The sequence below is a fragment of the Lasiosphaeria miniovina genome (genome assembly GCF_030549165.1).
Source record: "Lasiosphaeria miniovina strain SMH2392-1A chromosome Unknown B0T26scaffold_1, whole genome shotgun sequence".
NCBI classification, from domain to species: domain Eukaryota; kingdom Fungi; phylum Ascomycota; class Sordariomycetes; order Sordariales; family Lasiosphaeriaceae; genus Lasiosphaeria; species Lasiosphaeria miniovina.
In genome coordinates this window covers 6,102,836-6,124,159 of record NW_026848220.1, presented here as the reverse complement: position 1 = coordinate 6,124,159, position 21,324 = coordinate 6,102,836, and the positions used below count along the sequence as shown (strand labels likewise).

General features: G+C 59.2%; 4 protein-coding genes across 4 annotated transcripts; 3 read left to right on the top strand and 1 right to left on the bottom strand.

The window, feature by feature from the left end:
- Positions 1-977: 977 nt before the first annotated feature.
- B0T26DRAFT_627867 (uncharacterized protein) lies at positions 978-2,350 on the bottom strand (the record flags this gene model as incomplete). The annotated part of the gene is made up of 3 exons (XM_060436216.1): positions 978-1,817; positions 1,875-2,015; positions 2,192-2,350. Coding segments are annotated over 3 exons (1,140 nt in total), but the record flags the coding sequence as incomplete, so codon positions are not given.
- A 930-nt stretch (positions 2,351-3,280) lies between these two features.
- On the top strand, positions 3,281-4,713 carry B0T26DRAFT_798477 (serine hydrolase FSH; the record flags this gene model as incomplete). The annotated part of the gene is made up of 4 exons (XM_060446949.1): positions 3,281-3,611; positions 3,693-3,711; positions 3,950-4,027; positions 4,175-4,713. Exons 1-4 carry the CDS (start codon positions 3,570-3,572, stop codon positions 4,711-4,713), a joined length of 678 nt encoding a protein of 225 aa, XP_060303582.1. The 5' UTR covers positions 3,281-3,569.
- Positions 4,714-7,170: 2,457 nt separating this feature from the next.
- On the top strand, positions 7,171-16,400 carry B0T26DRAFT_845131 (uncharacterized protein; the record flags this gene model as incomplete). Its single annotated transcript, XM_060447586.1, has 14 exons — positions 7,171-7,335; positions 7,394-7,538; positions 7,606-7,874; positions 7,932-8,274; positions 8,336-8,426; positions 8,485-8,555; positions 8,615-8,700; positions 8,754-8,947; positions 9,119-9,591; positions 9,725-9,875; positions 9,957-12,194; positions 12,288-13,974; positions 14,029-14,871; positions 15,098-16,400. The coding sequence occupies 14 exons, from the start codon at positions 7,171-7,173 to the stop codon at positions 16,295-16,297; spliced, it is 7,956 nt and encodes a 2,651-aa protein (XP_060303581.1). The 3' UTR covers positions 16,298-16,400.
- Positions 16,401-17,807: 1,407 nt separating this feature from the next.
- B0T26DRAFT_746576 (uncharacterized protein) lies at positions 17,808-20,485 on the top strand (the record flags this gene model as incomplete). The annotated part of the gene is made up of 2 exons (XM_060444709.1): positions 17,808-18,543; positions 20,352-20,485. The coding sequence occupies 2 exons, from the start codon at positions 17,808-17,810 to the stop codon at positions 20,483-20,485; spliced, it is 870 nt and encodes a 289-aa protein (XP_060303580.1).
- Between the last annotated feature and the right edge of the window lie 839 nt (positions 20,486-21,324).

Sequence of the window (21,324 nt, the reverse complement as noted above, 5' to 3'; positions counted from 1 at the left end):
GCGGGACGACATGTCTTATCGGCGGCCCCCAGTCAACCGGCGTCAAGGGCGGAATATTGATATCAAATTTATGCACTTATTCCAGTAGGCCCTCTCGGGCTAGCTCTAGGCGGCCCGCGCCGGCCATACTTAGTACTACTCGAGCATGTAGTAGCTAGTCTAGGGAGGATTCTCAGCGGAATTACGGGGTACTGCTCATGGAAGGCGTCCTCCTTCCGCCCAGCGCGGAACTGTACCCGGCCCAGACCCCTGACGCACCCCAGCCCACCCCAGCCCACCCAGCCCACCATCCCCTGTTGGACAACCACGGTGGCCAGTGTGGCGGGCCAGCTGACAGCGTCGGACCCGCTCGGGCTCGTCCGGTGCGTAAAAATCCATGCGCGGCGCAGCCACTAGAAGGCCGCTGGAAGGGCCGCCCGGCTTCGAATTCCGGAAACTAGCCGTATATATGTGGGGGCGGAAAACAGGGTCAACTTTTCGTAGCCACGTTGTCGAGAGCAGAGTCACAGACAAAGCAGGCATCAAAGCCCATCAAGGTCAGGCCGGGAAAGAAATCCAAGGTGAGGCCGGGAAAGAAATCAAGGTCAGGCCGGGAAAGAAACCAAGTTCAGGCCGGGAAAGAAACCAAGTTCAGGCCGGGAAAGAAACAATGTTCAGGTAGGTGACTTCTAATAGATGGTCTGAAAATCGGGCAGCATTTCTTTGCGCTCTATTTAATAGTATACGCAACTGCATCTAAACGTAAACATTGAATATATACGCGTCGTACCCGAAAGGAAAAAAACAGCCTCTGCGTGCCAATGACTGACTGGACAGTGATTTATGTAGAGGCTGAACACAACGGCCCTGCCAGATGAAGGGCCGCCTCACCTCCGCCCATACTCGGCAGCCGGGTTGTGGGCACGCAGCGGTCCTCCCTCGGCCCAGGCGGCAGGCTGGCGGGCGAACTCGTCGGCGGCACCTTCGTCGTGGGCGTACTCGCCCTTGACTGTGACGCGGGTGGTGCGCAGGATCGAGTGGCCGCCGAGCTTGGCCGCCGACACCTCCTGGAGATGCTCGGTCGACTCGGACTTTGCGCCGCCGCCCAGATTCTCGAGCGACACGCCGTCCTCGTCGATCATGTGGTACTTGTCGGCGGCGGTGGCCGGCTTGCTCATGTTGAGCGCCGTGCCCTTGCTGCGGCTCATGCCGGCGGCGGCCCCGGCGGTGCCGTCGAGCGTCGTCGTTTGCATGCCCAGCGCCTTCTTGATCCGGTGCAGCACGCGCGTCTCCTTGAGCAGCCGCGGCGCCGCCGGCATGCAGCTGACGACGAAGCCGCACGTCATCTCGGCGAACGCCCAGAACACAACAGGCCCCAGCGTGTACGTCACGTCCTGCGCGGTGGCGTACGTCACGGTCACCTGCAGGCGGCAGATGGCCGACACGACGGCGAGCAGGCCGAGGCTGAACACGACCGACACGCCCAGCTTCTTGCGCAGGGACAGTTGCAGGCCCCAGATGACGCGCTGCGGCAGCACCAGCATGATGACGTCGGTCAGCAGGTGCACGCTGGCCGACGCCAGGTCGACCGTGTGCTTGTTGTAGCACTTGCCGGGGACCGTGAAGTCGTAGATGGCGCGGTACGGGACGCACACCAGGTTGAGCGCGACCACGGCCGCGATCCCGAACAGCACCTGCACGCCGATCAGCGCCCAGCATGTCCACCAAAACGCGTTGCGCGTGCCCCGCGGCACGAACATTTGCGTCCACTCGAGCAGGATCGCCACCTTGAGCAGCGGGAGTGTCACCGAGTACAGCACCCCGCCGATCGAGATGTACTGGTGGTGTCTTGTTAGCCGGGTCTCGTGTGGGCCGAAAAGGAGAGAAAAACACACGTAGCTGAGGTCGATGATGCTGCGCAGAACCACGTCCCACTGGTGCACGAAATAGCCGACGACGTCGACGAGGCGGTAGCAGCAAAAGGTCCAGCCCAGATAGCAGCCCTGCGGCGGCGTGGTCAGCGATATTACAAAGTTCTGAAGGGGAGAGAGACATTGACGAACAAATGCCGAGATGATCAAGCCTGTCCCTCTCAAAAAGAAATGTCAGTCTCGCTAGTGTCTGCGCCCCTGATCAGAGTGCCCCTAATCAGAGTGCCCCTATTAGAGTGCCCCTGATTAGAAAGCGGTGACATACACTCGGTGGCCTTGACGCGCCGCGACAGGATGGCCAGCCAAATGCGCAGCAGCAGACACAGTGTCGAGACGGCGAGGCAGGCGGCCATGACGCCGTGGGCCAGCGCGTTGTTGTTCGGCGGGTTCTTGAAGTTGGGCGTGACTCCGGGCGGCGGCGCGAGCGCGGGCCCGGCCAGCAGCGCGTCCTGCGTCGCCTTGGGGAGGTATGGGAACTTGTCCATTTTTGTTGTTGTTGTTGTTGTCCTGTTGCTATCAACTACACACAACACTCCTTCTTTCGTCAAAAGAGTGAATTAGTCGACTGTGGACGACGGCGTAGTCGACTGTGGACGACGGCGACGGCGACGGCGACGGTGAAGCGAGAAAAAGAGAAACGAACGACGCCGGCCTTCTGGTCCTCTGAAAGCTGCAAGTTTCTCTTATTGTTTTATTGTCTGTTATTGTTTTATTGTCGTTCAAGCCATGCCCATGTCCACCCGCGAATGTGGCTGGCCTGGCTGACAACCCCGGACGCCTCCTCGTGCGACTCCCTTCCACTTCACACGCCACACACCAGTCTCAAGTTTTGTGAAGCAAACCATGGAGCCGGGAATTACTTAATCACGGTTGGCAGCATGGGTAGGGGTCATGCGCAACGGTTATCGGTTTTGTCTCTCTTTTTTTGCTTATTTTCCCCTTCGATTTTTCTTGCCCCTGGCTGACTGCGTCGGTCTGCCGAGAATGGGGGGCGCGGCTGCCGATCGCCTACGGGGCTGTTTGGCTCGCGCTAGTAGCTGCAACCGTCTTGTTGGCCGTCAGCTGCGACTCCTCTCTGCCGTACGCAGTTCTGGAGGAGAAATCCTTCTTTGGTGGGAGAAATCCTTCCTCTTTGGTGGGTTGGTGCCGATCCAGACGAACTGCCAGGGGGGTGATGTGACCCCTTGCCACCGTGGCTAAAATTATTGATTCCCACGGGCCCTGGATAGCTGTGTCAGCGAGCCTTCTTCCGAAGGCGCTCGCCACCCTTGTATCCGTGCATCTCGGCTCCCACTCGTTTTGGAAGGAACAATAGATCAAAACCCTAGCTCAACGGGCACGGGCAAAAGTTCCTCGCTTAATTTGCATTCAAAAAGACCCTCGAGTTGCGTGATCGCGTCCTCTGGGATCGCGCATGCCTCACCTCCAACACTGTCTCTATTTCCCTCCCTCGTCACCAATGCAATGCAGACAGTAAAGAGCCAACAACAGTGCATTAAAGAGCCAACAACAGTGCATTGAAGAGCTGACAACAGTGCATTGAAGAGCTGACAACAGTGCATTGAAGAGCCAACAACAGCACCGCGAAATAAACTCTCCAACACTAGGACGAAATAACTGAGGAGAGGCTGATATTATCCGCGCGGGCTACAAGACAAGATGCGATGGCTCTGCCTGCACGGACGAGGCACCAGTGCACAGGTATTGTCTCAGTCCTACAGTATTTTTCGACGGCATCCCAAAATCTAACCTCAGGAAACCCCTCGTCGACTTTCTGGAAAGATCTTTGAGATGCAGACAGGTAAGGCAGGTCTCCCTCTCTCTCGGCGATCACAATCCCCCCCCAAACCCCGATCCCTGAAGACGCTACATCAGATACGGACAGGACAGTCGGTGTGCTGGGCTCGGCGGCGGCTGCATTTGTGTATGATCGCCCACACCCATCCCATTCAGTAATCCGTAATCCCGTTCCGCCGCGCGGGGCCGTCTTGGCTGACTTGACCACTGACTGACGACTCTGCAACGGCTGCCAACAACAGCTCGCATTCGCCAGGCTCTGGGCCCGGACCACGACTTCGTCTTCGTTAACGGCACGGTGGCAACAGAGCCCGATGCAGGTCCGTCGCTTTCCTTTCTTCTGTCTTATTTATCCGCTATGCCATGTAACGGTTACATCTTGCACTGGTTACACCTTGCACTGGCTACACCTTGCACTGGCTACACCTTGCACTTTGCATTGTATGTACTGACTGCAGGACGGGCAGGTGCTGCCGATGTCGCCAGCGAGTTCTTTGGCTACCTCACGGACGGCATCCACGGTGCCGGCCGGCAAAACTACCTCGAGCTCTGGCACGGGCTGGCGGACGTAGTGGCTAGCCAGGGTCCATTTGATGGGCTGATGGGCTTCTCCGAGGGCGGCACCGTGGCGGCCATGATGCTCGTCGGCGGCGCGCGGCACGGCAGCGGCTCCTCTTTCAGCGGTTTCAAGTGTGCCGTGCTGTTCAGTGCGGCGGCCCCCGCGGACCCCGACGTCGTCGACACGGGAGTCGTCCGGCGACTCGACGCGGCCGACGACGGCGCGCTGGTCAAGATCCCGACTGCCCACCTGTGGTCCAGGCACTGCGCGCCTGGCGAGTCCCAGGTGCACCAGGCACTGGCCCAGCTGTGCGAGGCCGACGTGCGCCAGGTGTGTCTCCACGGCCTGGCCCACGACGTGCCGGGGTCCAAGCCGGGCGACGATGAGGGCCTGCAGGGGGTGCTGAAGGCCATTGAACGCACCATTGAGAGTGCAGATTGTGCGTAGCATAGTTGCTTTCGGTATGCATAGAGCGGGGCGATTAGTCTACATAGTACTTGGTACATTTTGTTCTTCCGTCCCGCCGACTCTGGTCTCCGCGCGGGCAGGCAGCCGAATTCGACGGGGAAAAAGTTGGTGGCGGGCTAGCGAATACCGTGATACGGTGATAGACGCCCAAATACTTCTAAATGTTGAGGAAAGAGGCATAAACATCAAAGTCAGTATATCCCTTTTCGACGTCTTTTGGTTTTTTTTTTTTTTTTTTTTTTTATTTACGTTTATTTTCTCGTGGAGCGCCGTCGTCGGCAGTGAGTTAGCGCCAGTGAAAGCTTGAGCTCGCCGTGGCTTAGCGTGCCGACTGCCGATCGTCAGGGGCCGTTGCCGGGGTGGTGATGAAGATCGCTGCTCTTTTGGGACGAAACCCCCGCCGCGGGAGCCGGACCACGGCTCCATTTCCGGTTTCGGCCCCTGCAGTTTTTCTTCTTTTGATCAGAACCCCAGTAAAGCCCGGCTGGGGAGGCATGCAGCTCTTCGATGCAATTTCGCTGGAAACAATGCACTCGGGGCGGCGAGTGCTTCGTGGTGACGCGAGGTTGTGGCTTTTTTGTCTTTTTTTTTTTTCTTTTTTTCTTTTTTTTTCTTTTTTTTATTATTTTTATTATTATTTTTATTATTATTTTTATTATTATTTTTTTCACGGAGTCCCCGTACCTTCGAGAAATTTCCACGTAGCGGACTAGAATATGGAATATTCGAACTGGGGAGCGACGAATCCGTGAAAACGCCACGATGACCTGAGAAAATACGAAGTGCTGCATAGAGTTCGGGGAATCGCTTCCCTTTGCCTCCTTTCACTTAGCCCCCTCGCTAGCAAGCAACAGGCCTAGAACCGAAATTCGGCCTCCACCTTGCCAGCCACCTGCCAGCTACAATACAAACGGCTCAGCTCTTGCATTAAAATTATCTCAACCACACAGGCCCCAAATATCTTGAAGTTGGTCTAGGCTCGTGCAAAGTCTAGGCTCGTGCAGTTAATACCTCCCCAACTTTTCTCCTTCGGTACCGAGTTCGTCTTACGCCAGATAGCACAGTCGGTCTCAGCCCAAGATTACCTCGTTGTTCGGCGGCCAAGTCCTACGGAAATCGTCTATTGAGTTAGAGTAAGCGGGTATAATTGGTCTTGAAACGTGGCAAGCATGAAGAGTTCCTCCCAACTTGTTAACCATCTAGCACCCTGGAAGAAAGGGGTAGATGCCGGGCTACCTTTTACGTGTGTTTTTTACGCCATTTCATACGTACAACTTTCAGTTATCCGCGTAGCATATCTCTTTGTGCTCTGATCCCATGTTCGTAACTCCTCACCGCAAGGTGGACGGCACGCAGTGCAACATAATTAATATTCACGGCCGCTGGAGACAGGGGACATCACCAACTCGGTCTCCCTCGGCTTTCCATTTCCGTCCTTCTGTTTGGCGTCTTTTTCTGGTAGCGAGAGAGATAGTGGCTTGGAGGAAGAAGAAATAGGCTGAGCTATCACTAGAGCCCAAGACGGTGAGCTCCGGTCTGGCGCGATGACGAGGTCTAATCCGGTGTTCAGTGGCACTGGCGACTGCACTCTGCGGCCACCGCCCGCTTGACACTGGCGACTGCACTCTGCGGCCACCGCCCCTTGGCACTGGCGACTACACTCTGCAGCCACCGCCCGCTTGGCACCCAACGGTGAACGGCGATCGACAGGAGCATCGACTGATGTGGCAAGCCGTGACTGGAGGGAATCTCCACAAAAGTGCCTGTTTCTGGCCGCGTTGCCTCCTCGCCCCTCTGATCCCCTCTGTTCGCATACCAAGTGGAGCACGTGAACAGTTGTCACCCCCGCCAACCACAGATCTCGATCAACAACCGCCTCGGAGACTATCCAGACCCAACCGTGCGTGATAAGGTTCCTTGCCTCTCCTAGCGTCCGGGCTCGGGCCAGATCCGGGTCTACCATTCGCCGAGACCATTAAGTTCCCGCCCGAAAAGCCCTTGCTGCGAAAAGCCCTTGCTGTGACTGCATGCGGGCTTAACCTGCGTTCTGTGATCCGAGACAGGAGCTTCTCCTGCATTGTGCGTCGGTGACGTGTAGATGGGCAGGGCTTGCGCATCTCGTCTGATGTTGCTTTGGAACTTCCCAGGCCGTGGAACTGGGCGGCAGTTTGATCGAGTCCAGCTCGGTGTGATTTCCGCGTTAGTTTGCTCGGAACTTGGTCTATTAAAGAGTAATCGTAGTGGCCCGAATCTTTGGGTCTAATCGAAACATGTTTCCGATCATAACTTTGACATCAGACTTGAGTAACATCTTGGTTTGATATCTCGAATCCTGAATGCGAGCTAATTATCGTCGTTTTTGTTCTTTTCTGTAACGAGATAAGCCCACTCCGTTAGAAACGTTTTTTTCCCGTAGTAGTCACTAGCTTGTCGACCATGGAGGACGACATAGCCGTCGTTGGCTTTTCCATCAAGCTCCCCCAGGGCGTGGACGACATTGCCAGCTTCTGGGATGTCCTGGCGCACCGAAAGAACCTTTCGACAAACTGGCCAGAGTCGCGCATCAATATAGGATCAGTCACGTCTAGCAACTACAATAAGGTAATTAGGACATTGTGAATCCCAAGCAACATGTCTGTTCACTCTGACACTGGCCCAGGTGCAATGTCGAGGCGGCCACTTCATCGACGAAGACCCGGCCGTTTTCGACGCCCCCTTCTTTTCCGTCACGGCAAAAGAGGCGGCATCCATGGACCCGATGCAGCGGTGGACACTTGAGGCGTCGTACCGCGCCTTTGAAAACGGTCTGTCGACATTGCTCAATCACTGCGCTGCCGTTCTGGCTCGCTAACAGACGATGTCAAAATGCAGCCGGAATTCTCGTCGAAAGCCTCAACGGGTCGCGCACCGCCGTCTTCTCGGCGTCCATGTCTGACGACTACAACCGGATGACTGCGCAGGACCCCGAGGACCATCCGCGCATGGCCACTACGGGCACTTTTGCGTCCATCATTCCCAACCGCGTCAGCTGGTATTTCGACCTGCGGGGACCGAGCGTCCATGTCGACTCGGCCTGCTCGAGCAGCCTGCTGGCCGTCGACCTGGCTTGCCAGTCCATCAAGAGCGGCGAGGCCTCGGCCGTGAGTGGCACCGGTGCGCGAATATTGGTTGACTCCCCGTGCTAAGCAAAACAACAGGCCCTTGTCACGGGATCCAACCTGATCCTGGGGCCGACCGTGTTCCAGCTGCTCTCGGCGCAGGGCTTCATGTCGCCCGACAGCCGGTGTTTTAGCTTTGACCACCGGGCGAACGGCTACGCCAGAGGCGAAGGCGTCATTGCCCTCGTGGTGAAGCCGCTGCTGGATGCCGTGCGCGACGGCGACATGATCCGGGCCGTCATCAGGGGGTCGGGGTCTAACCAAGACGGCCACACGCCCACCCTCACACAGCCGAGTTCTGGGGCGCAGGAGGACTTGATACGGCGTGTGTACAAAAACGCGGACCTGCCCCTGGACAAGACACGCTACTTTGAGGCTCACGGTAGATACTCCATCTCTTCATTCAAGTTATCGAAGATGGACGTAACTGACTTGATGCCCAGGCACCGGCACGCCGGTTGGCGACCCGCTCGAGATGAAGGCCATTGGCAGAGTCTTTCGAAACTCTCGCTCAACCGAAGAGCCGCTCTACGTGTAAGTATTCATTGACTAAGCGAGGGACTGGTGAATAGCGACTGATTATCACTCTCAGCGGCTCCGTCAAAGCAAACATTGGCCATCTCGAAGGGAGCAGCGGCCTTGCTGGCGTCATCAAGTCAATCTGTACGCATCCGATGCCTCGCAGCTCACCATTACGAAAGCTGACCGACTTGTTTAATTAGTGGCGCTCGAAAAGGGCGTGATCCCGCCCAATGCGCTATTTGAAAAGATGAACCCCAAGATCGACGCCGAGTGGTATCACGTCGAGGTAAGGCAGTTCTAGCAGGCCATTATGCACAGTTCGGTTAATAAGTGTCTCAGGTCCCGACAGTTCCCACGGCATGGCCGTGCGAGGGCCTGCGCCGCGTGTCGGTCAACTCGTTTGGCTTCGGCGGCACCAACACGCACGTCGTCATGGACGACGCCCTGCACTACCTCGAGGAGCGCGGCCTGGCCGGGAACCACAACACCACGGCCCACCCGATTGCCGAGACGGCAGCTAACGGCCACGCGGTGTCGAATGGCAACGGAACTGACCACAACGGCACGAACGGCACGCGCCGCGAAGGCGCCAACGGCATCAACGGCATCAACGGAAGCGTCGATGTCAACAGCATCAATGGCAGCAGCGGCATCAATGGCATCAATGGCAGCAGCGGCATTAACGGAAGCGTCGATGTCAACAGCACCAACGGCACCAACGGCAACGACAGCCACAAAACCAACGGCCAAGCCTCCATCTCACTACCCGATGACTCGCCGCGACTGCTCGTCTGGACGGCGGCGGACGAGAAAGCAGTCGAGCGCATGACGAAGCAATACACAGCCTTCATCGCCAGCACCATCAACACCTCCACGTCCACAGCCAGGCTCGACCAGCTGGCGTACACGCTCGCAGCGCGGCGCAGCCGCATGCTCTGGCGCGAGTTTGCGCTCGTGCGCAGCAGTAGTGCACAGCCGCCGTCGGTGGCCACGAGCAAGAAGCCGACGCGCAGCTTTGGCGGGTCCGGCGACGGCGGGGTGGCGTTTGTGTTTACCGGGCAGGGCGCGCAGTATGCCGGCATGGGTGCCGGGCTGCTGCGGTACCCCGTGTTCCGCGAGACGCTGCAGGCTGTAGATGGGGTTTATAAGGGGTTGGGGTGCGGGTGGTCGGTTTTTGGTGAGTGTGGCTGTCTTCCTTACCTTGCCTATCCAACCTACCTTACCTACCCAACTATCTTACCTACCCGACCTACCTTACCTTGTGGAGGGGAGGGAGAGTGAGAGTTGCTGACATGTGTGCGTGTTTGCAGATGAGTTGCGCAACAGCGACCGCATCGACTCGCCAGAGTACAGCCAGCCCCTGTCAACGGCGGTTCAGCTCGCGCTGGTCGAGCTGCTCAAGAGCTTCGGCATCGTGCCCAAGGCCGTCATAGGGCATTCGTCCGGCGAGATTGCGGCCGCGTGAGTGCCCTCCTCATTGTCGTGACCACAGACACGTAGAGGAATTCTGGATATTGAAGGGATATACTGACCGTTGCACAGCTACGCCATCGGGGCGCTATCGCTGGCCTCGGCCTGCAAGGTCTCGTTCTTCCGCGGGCAGCTGGCCGGGAAGCTCAAGGCAGCCACCCGCAACGAGCCGGGCGCCATGATGTCCGTCAACCTGGCCGAGGACGCGGTGGCGGCCTACATCGACAAGACGGGCGTGCCGGGGCTGGCAGCCGCCGTCAACGTGGCGTGCATCAACAGCCCGGGCAACGTGACGCTGTCGGCCAGCGAGGCGGCCCTGGACCAGCTCAAGGCGCACCTGGACCGCGACGGCGTGTTCGCGCACAAGCTCAAGACGGGCGTGGCCTACCACTCGCCGTACATGGCACAGATCGCCGACGAGTACTTGGGGTTGATGGGCTCGTTGGAAGGGGACGCCAAACGGACACCGGGTGCAGCCATGCCCATGGTATCGTCGGTGACGGGGCGGGCGGTGCGCGACGGCGGGGCGGTGCTCGCGACGGCGCAGTACTGGGTCGACAACATGATGTCGCCGGTGCGGTTCGCCGAGGCGGTGCGCGTGCTAACGCGCGAGACGGCCAGCCTCAGGGTCGGGCTCGGCAGCATCACAGACCTCGTCGAGGTCGGCCCGCACCCGGCGCTGCGCCGGCCCCTCGAGGACACGCTAAAAGCCGACGGCGACACCTGCAGCGCCGCGCGCTGGACGTACTCGTGGGTGCTGCACCGCTCGCAGCCTGCCGTCGACTCGGCCATGGAGCTCGCCGGCAAGCTGTTCTGCCGCGGCCACGGCGTGCGCGTGGACGCGGTCAACATGATGCAGCAGCACAAAAACACCAAGCCGCGGCCGTTCGCCGTCGACGCGCCCGAGTACCCGTTCGACCACTCGAAGCGGTACTGGGCCGAGTCGCGGCTGTCGCGCGACTACCGGCTGCGGGAGGAAACGACGGGGGCGCTCCTGGGAGCACGGTCGTGCGACTGGAACCCGCTGGAGCCGCGGTGGCGCAACTTCTGGAGCGTGGAGACGGCGCCGTGGACGGGGGACCACGTGGTCAGCAACACAGTCATCCTGCCCGGCGCGGCCATGCTGGTCATGGCCATCGAGGCCGTGCAGAACCACCTGTGCCCGCCGCCCCGAAAGGTCGCCAGCTTCTACGTGCAGGAGGCGCGCTTCCTCAGCCCCGTCGTCGTGCCGGCCGCCTGGGACGACCGCGCCGAGACCATGGTGCACCTGCGCCCGGTGCGCGGCAAGGACGGCGCCGGCGAGAGCCTCAGGGACCGCGCGGCGTCGGCGTGGGCCGAGGTCGTCATCTATTCGTATCGCGACAGCCAGCAGCCGTGGACCGAGTGCTTCCGCGCCACGGTGCAGGCGCAGTTCGGCGACGACGACGACGCCGCCGCCGTGAGCGCAGACGCGCGCGAGGAGCGGCGGCTGGCCGACGCGGCCGTCAAAGGCGAGCACGAGCGCGCGGCGGTGGCGTGCGCGGCGCGGCCCATCGATGCCGCGGTGTTCTACGATGACGCGGCCGAGCATGGCATCGGCTGGGGCGACTGGTTCAGGGTTCTGGGCGACATGGGGTGGGACGGGGCGGCGCGGGCCGTCGGGCGCGTCGACCTGGGCGTCAACAAGTCTGCAGCTGCGGCACGCTACCAGACGGCCAGCCTCGTGCACCCGGCCGTACTGGACGGCGTCTTCCACGCGTTGCGCCTCGCAACGACGCGCGGGCTCCGGCTGTCGGCGGCCACGACGCACATCCCCGTGCGCGTGGCCGACGCCTGGTTTGCGCCCCGCGGGTGGCAGGCGCCCGACACAAGCTCGGTGCGGTACCTGGCCACGTCGCGCGGCGCGCCCGGCCGCGAGCGCTGCGAGGGCGCCGTCACGGCGCTGGCCGACGACGGCACGGTGCTGTGCACCATGGGCAGCCTGACCATGGCGGCCGTGTCCACGGGGGACACGCACGACAGGATAGAGAAGACACTGCTACACCGCATCGAGTGGAGGCCGCAGCTGAGCTTGCTCACGCCCGCGCAGCTGGCCGCCGTGTGCGACGCCGACGCCATCGACAAGGACGAGGCCACGATGCGCCTGCACTACGGCAAGCTGCGGGTCGTGCTCGACCACGCCATCGCCCGCGCGCTGCAGGCCATCGACACGCCCGCCAGCGCCGTGCGCGTCCCGGCCTCGCTTGCTAGGCACGCCGACTGGATGCGATACTATGTCCAGCAGCAGCAGCAGCAGCAGCAGACACAAAACCCCGCCGGCCCCTTTTCCGCGTCAACAACACCGCTGGTCACCACAGCAACCACAGCAACCACAACCACAGCAACCACAACCACAGCAACCACACCTCCCGCCGAACCCATCAGCGCCGGCGCCCTCGAAGCCCTGGTACAGGAAATCGAAACCCTGCGTCCAGCCTGGAAGCTGCACGCGACAGTGGTCCGCTCTCTCCCAGCAATGCTCAGCGGCAGCGTCGACCCTTTGCAGGTCATCTTTGGCGGCGACGAGGCCGACACGTTCTACGCCGACATGTTCGCGACCGTCTGCGACAGCCGGCTGCACAGCTTCCTGGCCCTCGCCGCGCACGAGAACCCGCAGCTGCGCATCCTCGAAGTCGGCGCCGGCACGGGCGGGATGACGGGGCGGGTGCTGGGCGCGCTGCTGGGCGTCGAGGCCGCGAGCGGCAACGCTGGCGTGCGCTGCTTCGCCGAGTACGCGTACACGGACGTGTCGCCGGCGTTCTTTGAGCGGGCGGCGGCGCGCTGGGATAATGTCAGGGACCGCATGGCGTTCCGCGCGTTCGACATGAAGGCCGCTCCGGAAAGCCAGGGGTTTGAGGAAGGGGCGTATGATCTCGTCGTGGCGGGGAGCGTGCTGCATGCGACCGAGGACTTGATGGCCACGATGCGCAATGTCAGGAGGCTGCTAAAGCCGGGCAGTGGGCGGCTGCTGGTGCTTGAGGCCATCGCGCCCGACGATGTCGCTAGCAACTTCACGTTCGGGCTCGTGCCGGGCTGGTGGGGCAAGCGCGAGCCGTGGCGCGGCCTGTCGCCGGCAATTCCGGAGGCCCAGTGGGACACGGTGCTGCGCGAGTCTGGGTTCAGCGGGAATGATCTGTGTTTGCGCGACTATGCCAGCGACGACTGCCACTTGTTCAGCGTCATCGTCTCGCGCGCTGTCGAGGAGGCAGCAGGCGACGAGGAGAAAGCCGACACAGCGCCGTCCCGGCTGACCATTGTTGTCGCCGACGATGCCGCCACGCACCAGACCCGCCTCGCCAGCCTACTGTGCACCCAGCTGGCCGCGCAGGAGACACGTGTCGTGGCCTTCGACGCCCTGCACGCCGCCGAGCTGGGCGAGCACGACACGGTGGTGAGCATTGCCGAGGTGCGCCAACCGCTGCTCGCGAGCCTGTCGCCGCGCCGCTTCCTCGCCGTGCAGGACCTGATCCGGCGAGCGCACAGATTACTCTGGGTTACGGCTGTGGCCGACAGCGCCGACGACGGCGCCGAGTGCGCCCCCGAGTACAGCGTCGTGCAGGGGTTCCTGCGCACGCTGCGCGCCGAGGAGGGCGCGGCCAAGCGGCTGGTCAGCCTAGCCATCGAGTCGTTCGCGCGCAGCGACAGCAAAAACGATGACGACGACAACGGCAAAAACGATGACGACGACGACGGCAATGATGCGTGCGCAGGCTTCATTGCAACAGCCCTGCGCGCCGCCTTTTCCACCTCCTCCTCGTCGCCCGAGCTCGAGTACGTCGTGCGCGACGGCCTACTAACAACAGGGCGCGTGGTGGCCGACGCTGCGCAGAACACGGCGCTGCACGCGCTGCTGCAGCCGCGGCTGCGGCACGAGCCGTGGCTGGCTTCCCCGTCTGAGAGCGCGCCGCTACAGCTGCGCACGGGCAAGACGCTCGAGGAGCTGCACTTTGTCGAGGACACCGTGTGCCGAGCCGACACGCCGCTCGGCGCGCGCGAGGTCGAGGTCGAGGCCAAGACGTGGGCTGTCAACTTCCGCGACGTGCTGGTGGCGCTGGGGCGGATTTCCGAGGAGGTTGGCGACGGCGATGGCGATGGCGATGACGAGGGCGGTTGTGGCGATGGCGAGGGTGGTGGTGGCGGTGATTTGGGCAGCGACTGCGCGGGCGTCGTGACGCGCGTGGGTAGCGCCGTGGGCGGCGTAGCGCCGGGCGACCGCGTGGTCATGGTGGCTCCGGGGGCGATGCGGGCGTTTCCGCGCGCCGATGAGCGCGCCGTGCTGCGGATCCCGTCTGACAGTCTCTCGCTCGAGACCGCCGCGTCGGTGTTGGTGCCTGGCATGACTGCCGTGTACGCGCTGCGCGAGGTCGCGCGGCTGCGGCGCGGCGACCGCGTGCTCGTCCACGCCGCCGCCGGCAGCACCGGCCAGATGGCCGTGTGGGTCGCGCGGCTGGCCGGCGCCGACGTTTTCGCCACGACGAGCTCGCCCGAGAAGAGGGCGTTCCTGCGCGACACGCTCGGGATCCCCAAGGACAGGATCTTTTACAGTCGGGACACGTCGTTTGCGAAAGGCATCATGCGGGTCACTGGCGGGCGCGGCGTCGACGTGGTGCTTAACTCGCTGACGGGCGAGGGCCTGCGGGCCAGCTGGCAGTGCGTGGCGCCGTATGGCCGGTTTGTGGATATCGCCGAGGCGGATATTCGCGAGAACGCCAGCCTGCCCATGGGCCGCTTTGCCCATAATGTCAGCTTTGCCGCTGTCGACCTGCACCACGTCGCCCGGACCGACCTGGAGCTGACGGCGCGCCTGCTGCGCGATACGGTCGACCTGCTGGCCGACGGCAAGATCCAACACCCTACCCCGCTGCACTGCTATCCCGTGTCGCAGGTCGAGCGCGCGTTCCGCCATCTCCAGGGCGGCAAGAATATCGGCAGGATCATGATAACCGTCGGTCGTGACGACGTTGTGCCGGTATGTTCGCCCACAACCCTTCTTTGTATTATTCGGATTGCTTTTTTCCCTTCTTTGTATTACTCGGATTGCTTTTTCCCTTCTTTGTTTCCGTGTTTTCGTTTTGGTGGTGTTTGTTAGCTGCTGCGTGTGGTTGCTGTGGCGTTTGCGTTGACCGTAAACAAGGTGAAAGGGGCAATCAACACCCACGCACACAACCCTCGAACCCAGTGCTAACAATTGACAGCAACTCGTCCTCAGGCACCGGCCATGGACCTTTGACCCGCAGGCCTCGTTCGTAATTGCCGGCGGATCTGGCGGGCTGGGCCGTGCCATAGCGAGGTGGATGGTCTCGCGGGGGGCACGACATCTCATCCTACCGTCTCGCTCGGGCGGTGCGTCGTCTAAGGCCGCCTCGGAGCTAGTGGCCGAGCTGCGTGCAAAGGGGGCGCGCGTCCAAGTCCCTGCATGCGATGTTTCCGACGCGTCCGCGCTGGCGCGCATGCTCGCCGACTACCACGAGGTGCACGGCATGCCAGCCGTGCGCGGGTGCATCAACGCGGCCATGGTGCTGCAGGACGCCGTCTTTGCCAACATGACGCACGCGCAGTGGGAGCTGACCCTGCGGTCCAAGGTGCAGACGTCGTGGAACCTGCACCGGCAGCTGCCCGCGGGGCTCGACTTCTTCGTCATGCTGTCGTCGCTCATCGGCGTGCTGGGCGGCATGGGCCAGAGCAACTACGCTGCCGGCAACGCCTTCCAGGACGCCCTGGCCCGACACCGCGTGCGCCGCGGCCAGCGTGCCGTCGCCATCGACGTCGGCTGGATGCGCAGCATCGGCATCGTCGCCGAAAAGGCCGAGTACCAGCGCAACCTCAAGACGTCCGAAGACATGCAGCAGCTGGACGAGGACGAGCTGCTGGCCTTGCTGACACTGCTCTGCGACCCGAGCTGGCCCCAGCCCCCGCCCTCGCCCTCGCCCGACGCCGAGCACGACGCGCAGGTGCTGTTCGGTCTGCGCACGCCCGACGAGTTCCTTGCCCGCTGTCAGCAGCCGCCCGAGCTGCTCGACCGGCCGCTGTTCGCCGCCTTTGCCCACGCGCCCACAGCTTCCAGGGCCGGGGGACAGAGCCGCGAGGCTGGCGGCGCAGAGCAGACCGCGGCGGCAGCTTTCCGGGCAACGGAGGACACCAACGAGCGCATCCAGATTGTGCTGGGCGCACTGGCGCGCAAGCTGGCGCGGGCCATGGCCATCTCGGCCGACGACGTCGAGCTAGGCAAGCCGCTGTCGAGCTACGGCGTCGACTCGCTCATGGCCGTCGAGCTGCGCAACTGGATCGGCAAGGACTTCCAGGCCACCGTCGCCGTCTTCGACATTATGGGCAACGTGCCCATCGCCAAGATTGGCGACCTGGTGGTAGCTAGGAGCAGTGTGGGCAAGAGTTAAAATGGCCTGGTAGGAGAAGTAAAGGTGTGGCAGCCAGGTTTTTTTTTTCTTTTCTCCCTTTCTTTTTCATTTGATCTAGGTATTTCTCCAATTGACTTTTTCCCAATGCTCCTCGCCCAGGTACCCGAATTTGCGGTCGACCTGTTGGTAGGCTAGGTACAACCTAAGGTCCTTAGCCAGTTGCTCGAGGTGTGCTGTACATACAGTGGCGGAGCCTGTGGACGGTTGGCCGCGACCGATCAGTTTCAGTTGCAGCCTGGGTCTCGCGCACAGACCACACCCTAAAAAAGCAATTAGTGGAATCCCACGGTAGTACCGTACGTGTGAAGGATCTCGGCCGTTGGCCGCATTTTCTTTCAAATTCTGTTGCCGTTTGGCCTAAAATATGTACTTATTCTAATCGATTAGATAAGACAGACCTGACGATGGAGGATTGGTCGCAATGGCGATTCTGGGTTGTCGGATTATTTAAGCCAATCAAGTAAAGAGTCGGGCAAAAGCGTTGGGCGTGGTGTTGTGGTGACAAAATGTGCATTAGCAGGCTAACTCTAGGAGGGGCTAATCCCCGTACTAAATGTGTGGGCGAGAACCCTGTGCGGGCTTGTGGCCCAAGCGTTTGGCCCAAGCGTTCAACCAGGGCTAAGCCCCGAACACAGATACTCGTCAACACACCGTTGGCGCAGTTGACTTCGAGTCTATTATCGTTGCCAAAAAAAAAAAAAAAAAAGAAAAGAAAGAAAAAAGAAGAAAAAAATACGACAATCAGCGCAGTCAACCACGAAATCTAGCCAAGGCAAGTAATAGACAGGCCGGGGATGGGAATGAAGTCGGCGCGCGGGATCGACGACGGACGGCGAAGACGAGTGGACCCGAAGTTCGGGTCCCGAACGAGGTCTACGGGGTGGAGTGCGAAGGATGCCGTACTGGGGTGGGAAAGCGTAGGATCGCCTTCCCCATCAACATTCGAGCCAACCAGCAGGCAGCAGACCCCTGTCCCTTGCATTATGTGAAACCAACCGCCACACTGTCAAGGATTCAAGGCGGCCAGAAACCAGGTCACAATCGCCCTCGTCTAGCTAGCTATATGCGTTTCTGGAAAAAGCCGGACTTTCTGTTGCTTCCAGTTCCTTGTTCGATATGTCGGGTCGAGATGTCAGGTGGAGATGTCGGGTCGACATGTCGGGTCTACATGTCCGGTCGACATGTCCGGTCGATTGCTGCGCCGGTTGCCGTTGTTGGTCCGTTCGTGTTTCAATATATGATGGATACCAAACAGACCTCTTCACCGCCGTAAATGGAGATAAAGATTATACCCTGTTAGGGAGCAGTTCTGTGTCTTCTAAGCACCTGAAGCAGACGCGCCCTGCTCTCTCTCGATTTTATAAATAAACTAAACTCTCTCTCTCTTGTTGCATGCAATTCCTGGCTCTGATATTTCTAATTCTGACAAAATCCCTCCTGGTTCGTCGTCGGTTCCCCACCCAGCTGACACTACCTAGTTCTATCCACTATGACTTCCGCACCCACGAGTAGCAAGGGCTCTGGCTCGGGTGTTGATGGCATCCTGAACAAGCTTTTCAGCAATGTCCAAGCCAGCAGATCCAAGGCTCAGCATCATTGCGGGTGCGAATTTTCCCTATCTCCGTCTCTGCAGGAGTGGGAGACCGTTATTTGCAAAAGGGAAGTCGCGTACCTAGATATATTGGGCAGCCGGAATCCGGAATGGGGCGACAGACATAGCGTTTATTTCGTACTCGATAAGAAAACGGGCGACCGCATGTCGGTAGTGCACCTCCGGATCTCAGCGACAGACGCCCAGCACCACTATGAGGCACTTTCGGGCCACCTGCGCACAAGCTACATGGCACGGTTCAAGTTCGACCTCATTAGCGAGGACCAGCATTCTAAAGACGTGGCTGCCTCGGTGCTGAAATACCAAATCCCAAACACCGACATCAAAGGCCAATTTGGGGATATGCTCGCGGTGCTGTGCGCGGGCCGCCCGACCCCTTGCTTCTACTACGCACTGGACGAGCAGCACTGGGGCGTGGTCAAGTGGATCGGGACCATGATCGGATTGTTCAACCAGCCCAAAAACCCCTTGTCCATGGAACCATCACTCTCCGACGCGGCCATCACTGCATTCATCAAAAGTCCGAACCACAGGTCGGCCGCCTTGTCCGTCTTGGAGGCTTCCGAGATACTAGTGGCCGAGATGGCCTCGAAGGAAACCCAACTTTACAAGAGTCTGCCTTCAGACGAAGAACGCCAGAAGTTCCTGGGGCAAGTCGCAGAGGCCAACAAAGAGAGAGTTCAAGCCGGGCGCTTTTTCTTAAAACCGGAACTGGACGCCTATCTAAAAAAATAAGCATAAACTTGTGCGCCTCCTCTCAAGCGGGCCAAGATGGTGAGTTTCAAGTTTAGCAAGTTCATTGCTGCATCAGTTAGCCAATCGGCGTCACGGGAATTAGAGGTGCGGTGTAGCTAGGTATGTACCTTGACCGGGCTGGGCTTTGGAAATGTTTATTGCATGCACTCTTGGAAGAGCTGGTCTCTTGGAGAAATTGCTGGCGTGGTACGCAGCTGGCGTGGTACGCAGCATGTTTTTCCCGTAATATTTTAGTCCAACAGAAAGAGAAATGGAGGGTTGTGCTTCCATTTCTCCGAAATCGTCCTTCGACTTGTCTTTTCGAGCCCCCTGTAGACGACCGACATTTCTCTTTTGCATCCCACCTAATTAGCCCTGGTCCATAACTCGATACCGTCTCTCCCATTGACATGATTGCGCTCGACCCCCTTCAGGCACACCCCCGGTTGCCCCTCGGGGACTTATCGCGTAGCTTCCAGGTTCATATCCAGGCTAACCCGTGACCAAAGGAGGAATTGGGTGTGGGGAGTACAATTCGGTCCCCGAATATTTATTAGCGGGGGACTTTCCAAGATTTGAAAGGCCCTGATACCTTACGGCTCGCCCTAATGGTTTTCACCGAGGAAGGTGAAAAGGAATTGGAATCCCTATTTTAGAACCGTAGAGGCCTATTTCTTCTTCAAAAATTCCTAGGTATTGAAGGCCTTTACTGGCCGGTGTATTTGCTGGGCAATAATGTATATTTTGCCTAAGAACCATGCTAGCGAACCCTTGGGGATTGGGCTATATGGGTGGAGGCAATAGCGATCATGAGCAGTTCGTTGCACCAAGACAGCGTTTATATTATCGACATAGCGCACAAGACGAAGTGCTCGTAGTATTCTGAATGCTTGATCGCTTGTGGCTTGAGGTGTCAGTGACTGCACTTTTCTCTCCTTCCCATAGACCCAGAGTACCATTTGGCCATGGACATAGAGGACGTTGCTGATTATCTTGAGACTCCAGGAAACCGTCATAGTGACACCCCTAATTACTGTGTCACGCTCACAATTATCCTGCACAGGACGCACCCCTTATGCTCTCTCGTTTGTATAAATAACTAGACTCTTTCTCTTGTCGAATGAGGTCCCTTGGCTTCGATCTTCCTGTTTCCTGTGATATTCCCCGTCTCATTCCACGAAACTCGTCGAAGCCGCGATATCTACCTAGGTACTTTCCACTTCAGCACGCACATGTTTAGTGATAATCCCAGCGCCCCATTGTATTGTTACTCGCCACGGTCCCTCGTCGGGTCCCCATCTAACTCCATCTGTCTGATCTGTTCCTTCCATCATGGCTTCCGCAGCCACAGGTGGCAAGGTATCTGACCCGAGGGTTGATAAGATCCTGAAAGAGCTTTCACCGCTGTCCAAAAAACCAGAAGCGCCACCAGCGAGGCCTCGGCGGTTGCTGCAGTGAGCAAAGGCAACGCCAGCAAGTCCACCGACAAACCCAGAACCAAACCCAGGACCACTTACGGGTGCGAATTTTCCGAAACCACATCAGTATCTCTTCAAGATTGGGAGACTAGCATCTGCAACAGAGACGTCGAGTCTATAGAAATAGCCCAAGTCAGATATAATAACTATGACGTTTATTTCTACCTCGTTGAAAGTCCGGGCGCTAACTACGACTCCATGTCGTTAGTACACCTGAAGATTGAGGCGACAAACCACCTGCACAATTTTCGCGACCGAGACAGCCCAGGGGTCTACATGGCGCGATTCACGTTCAGCCTCATCAGCAAGAACCAGCGCGTAGATCACATCAGTACTGCCTAAAAGGGACTTACGCATGAAAAAAAAAATAAGATGCTTGAACTGCTGAAATACGATATCCCAAACACTACCCAAGGCAGCTCTGGGGAAATGCTCGCAGCTCTGGGGAAATGCTCGCGGCTCTGGGGAAATGCTCACGGTGCTGTGGAGGTCCAGGGCGACCCCGTCCTTCCACTACGCGCTGAGCTTCTCGAAGAGGGGCGCGTATAAGTGGATCACGAAATGATCGAGCTGTTCAGCTAAAGGCCCAGGCCACCGGGCCCTCTCGCCGTGCTGGCCTCCAGGCCGTTCATCGGCATCCCGGCACATGACAAAGAAAAAGCTGATACCTACAGAAAGTGTCTGGAAAACGCTATTGAGAAGTACACGGCTGCAGGGACCGCCACCTTCCACTTCTCAACATGTCGACGTGGGTCTCGATCATCTACTGCGGCCTAGTTTTCACTGTCACGAACCCAGACCAGACGGATTGGATTGGGGATCGAGTGGAACGACAGAGTGCGTTAGCTGGCAATTTTCAAGTCTATGCTCCTAGGCAGGTTGTGACGGATCACAGGACCATTTCTTTGCGCACTATTTGGGTCGACAAGGAAATCCGGATAAGTCGGCTATGAAGTCGGCTATGAAGTCGGCCATGAATACTCGGCACGCCTAGTTGCCTAAACCGTCTATAGATGGAATGATTCGGCATTTTGCCAAGTAAATTTGGGCGACCGTTCTCAAAGCCCGCTCGAGAAGCCCGCTAGTCCAATGCTGGCAACTGCGAGAGTTCCTTCTCCGAGAAAAGAAACCCGGGATGAGGGTCTAAATCAGCGCGTTCGACATGTCTGGCCACCAATTCC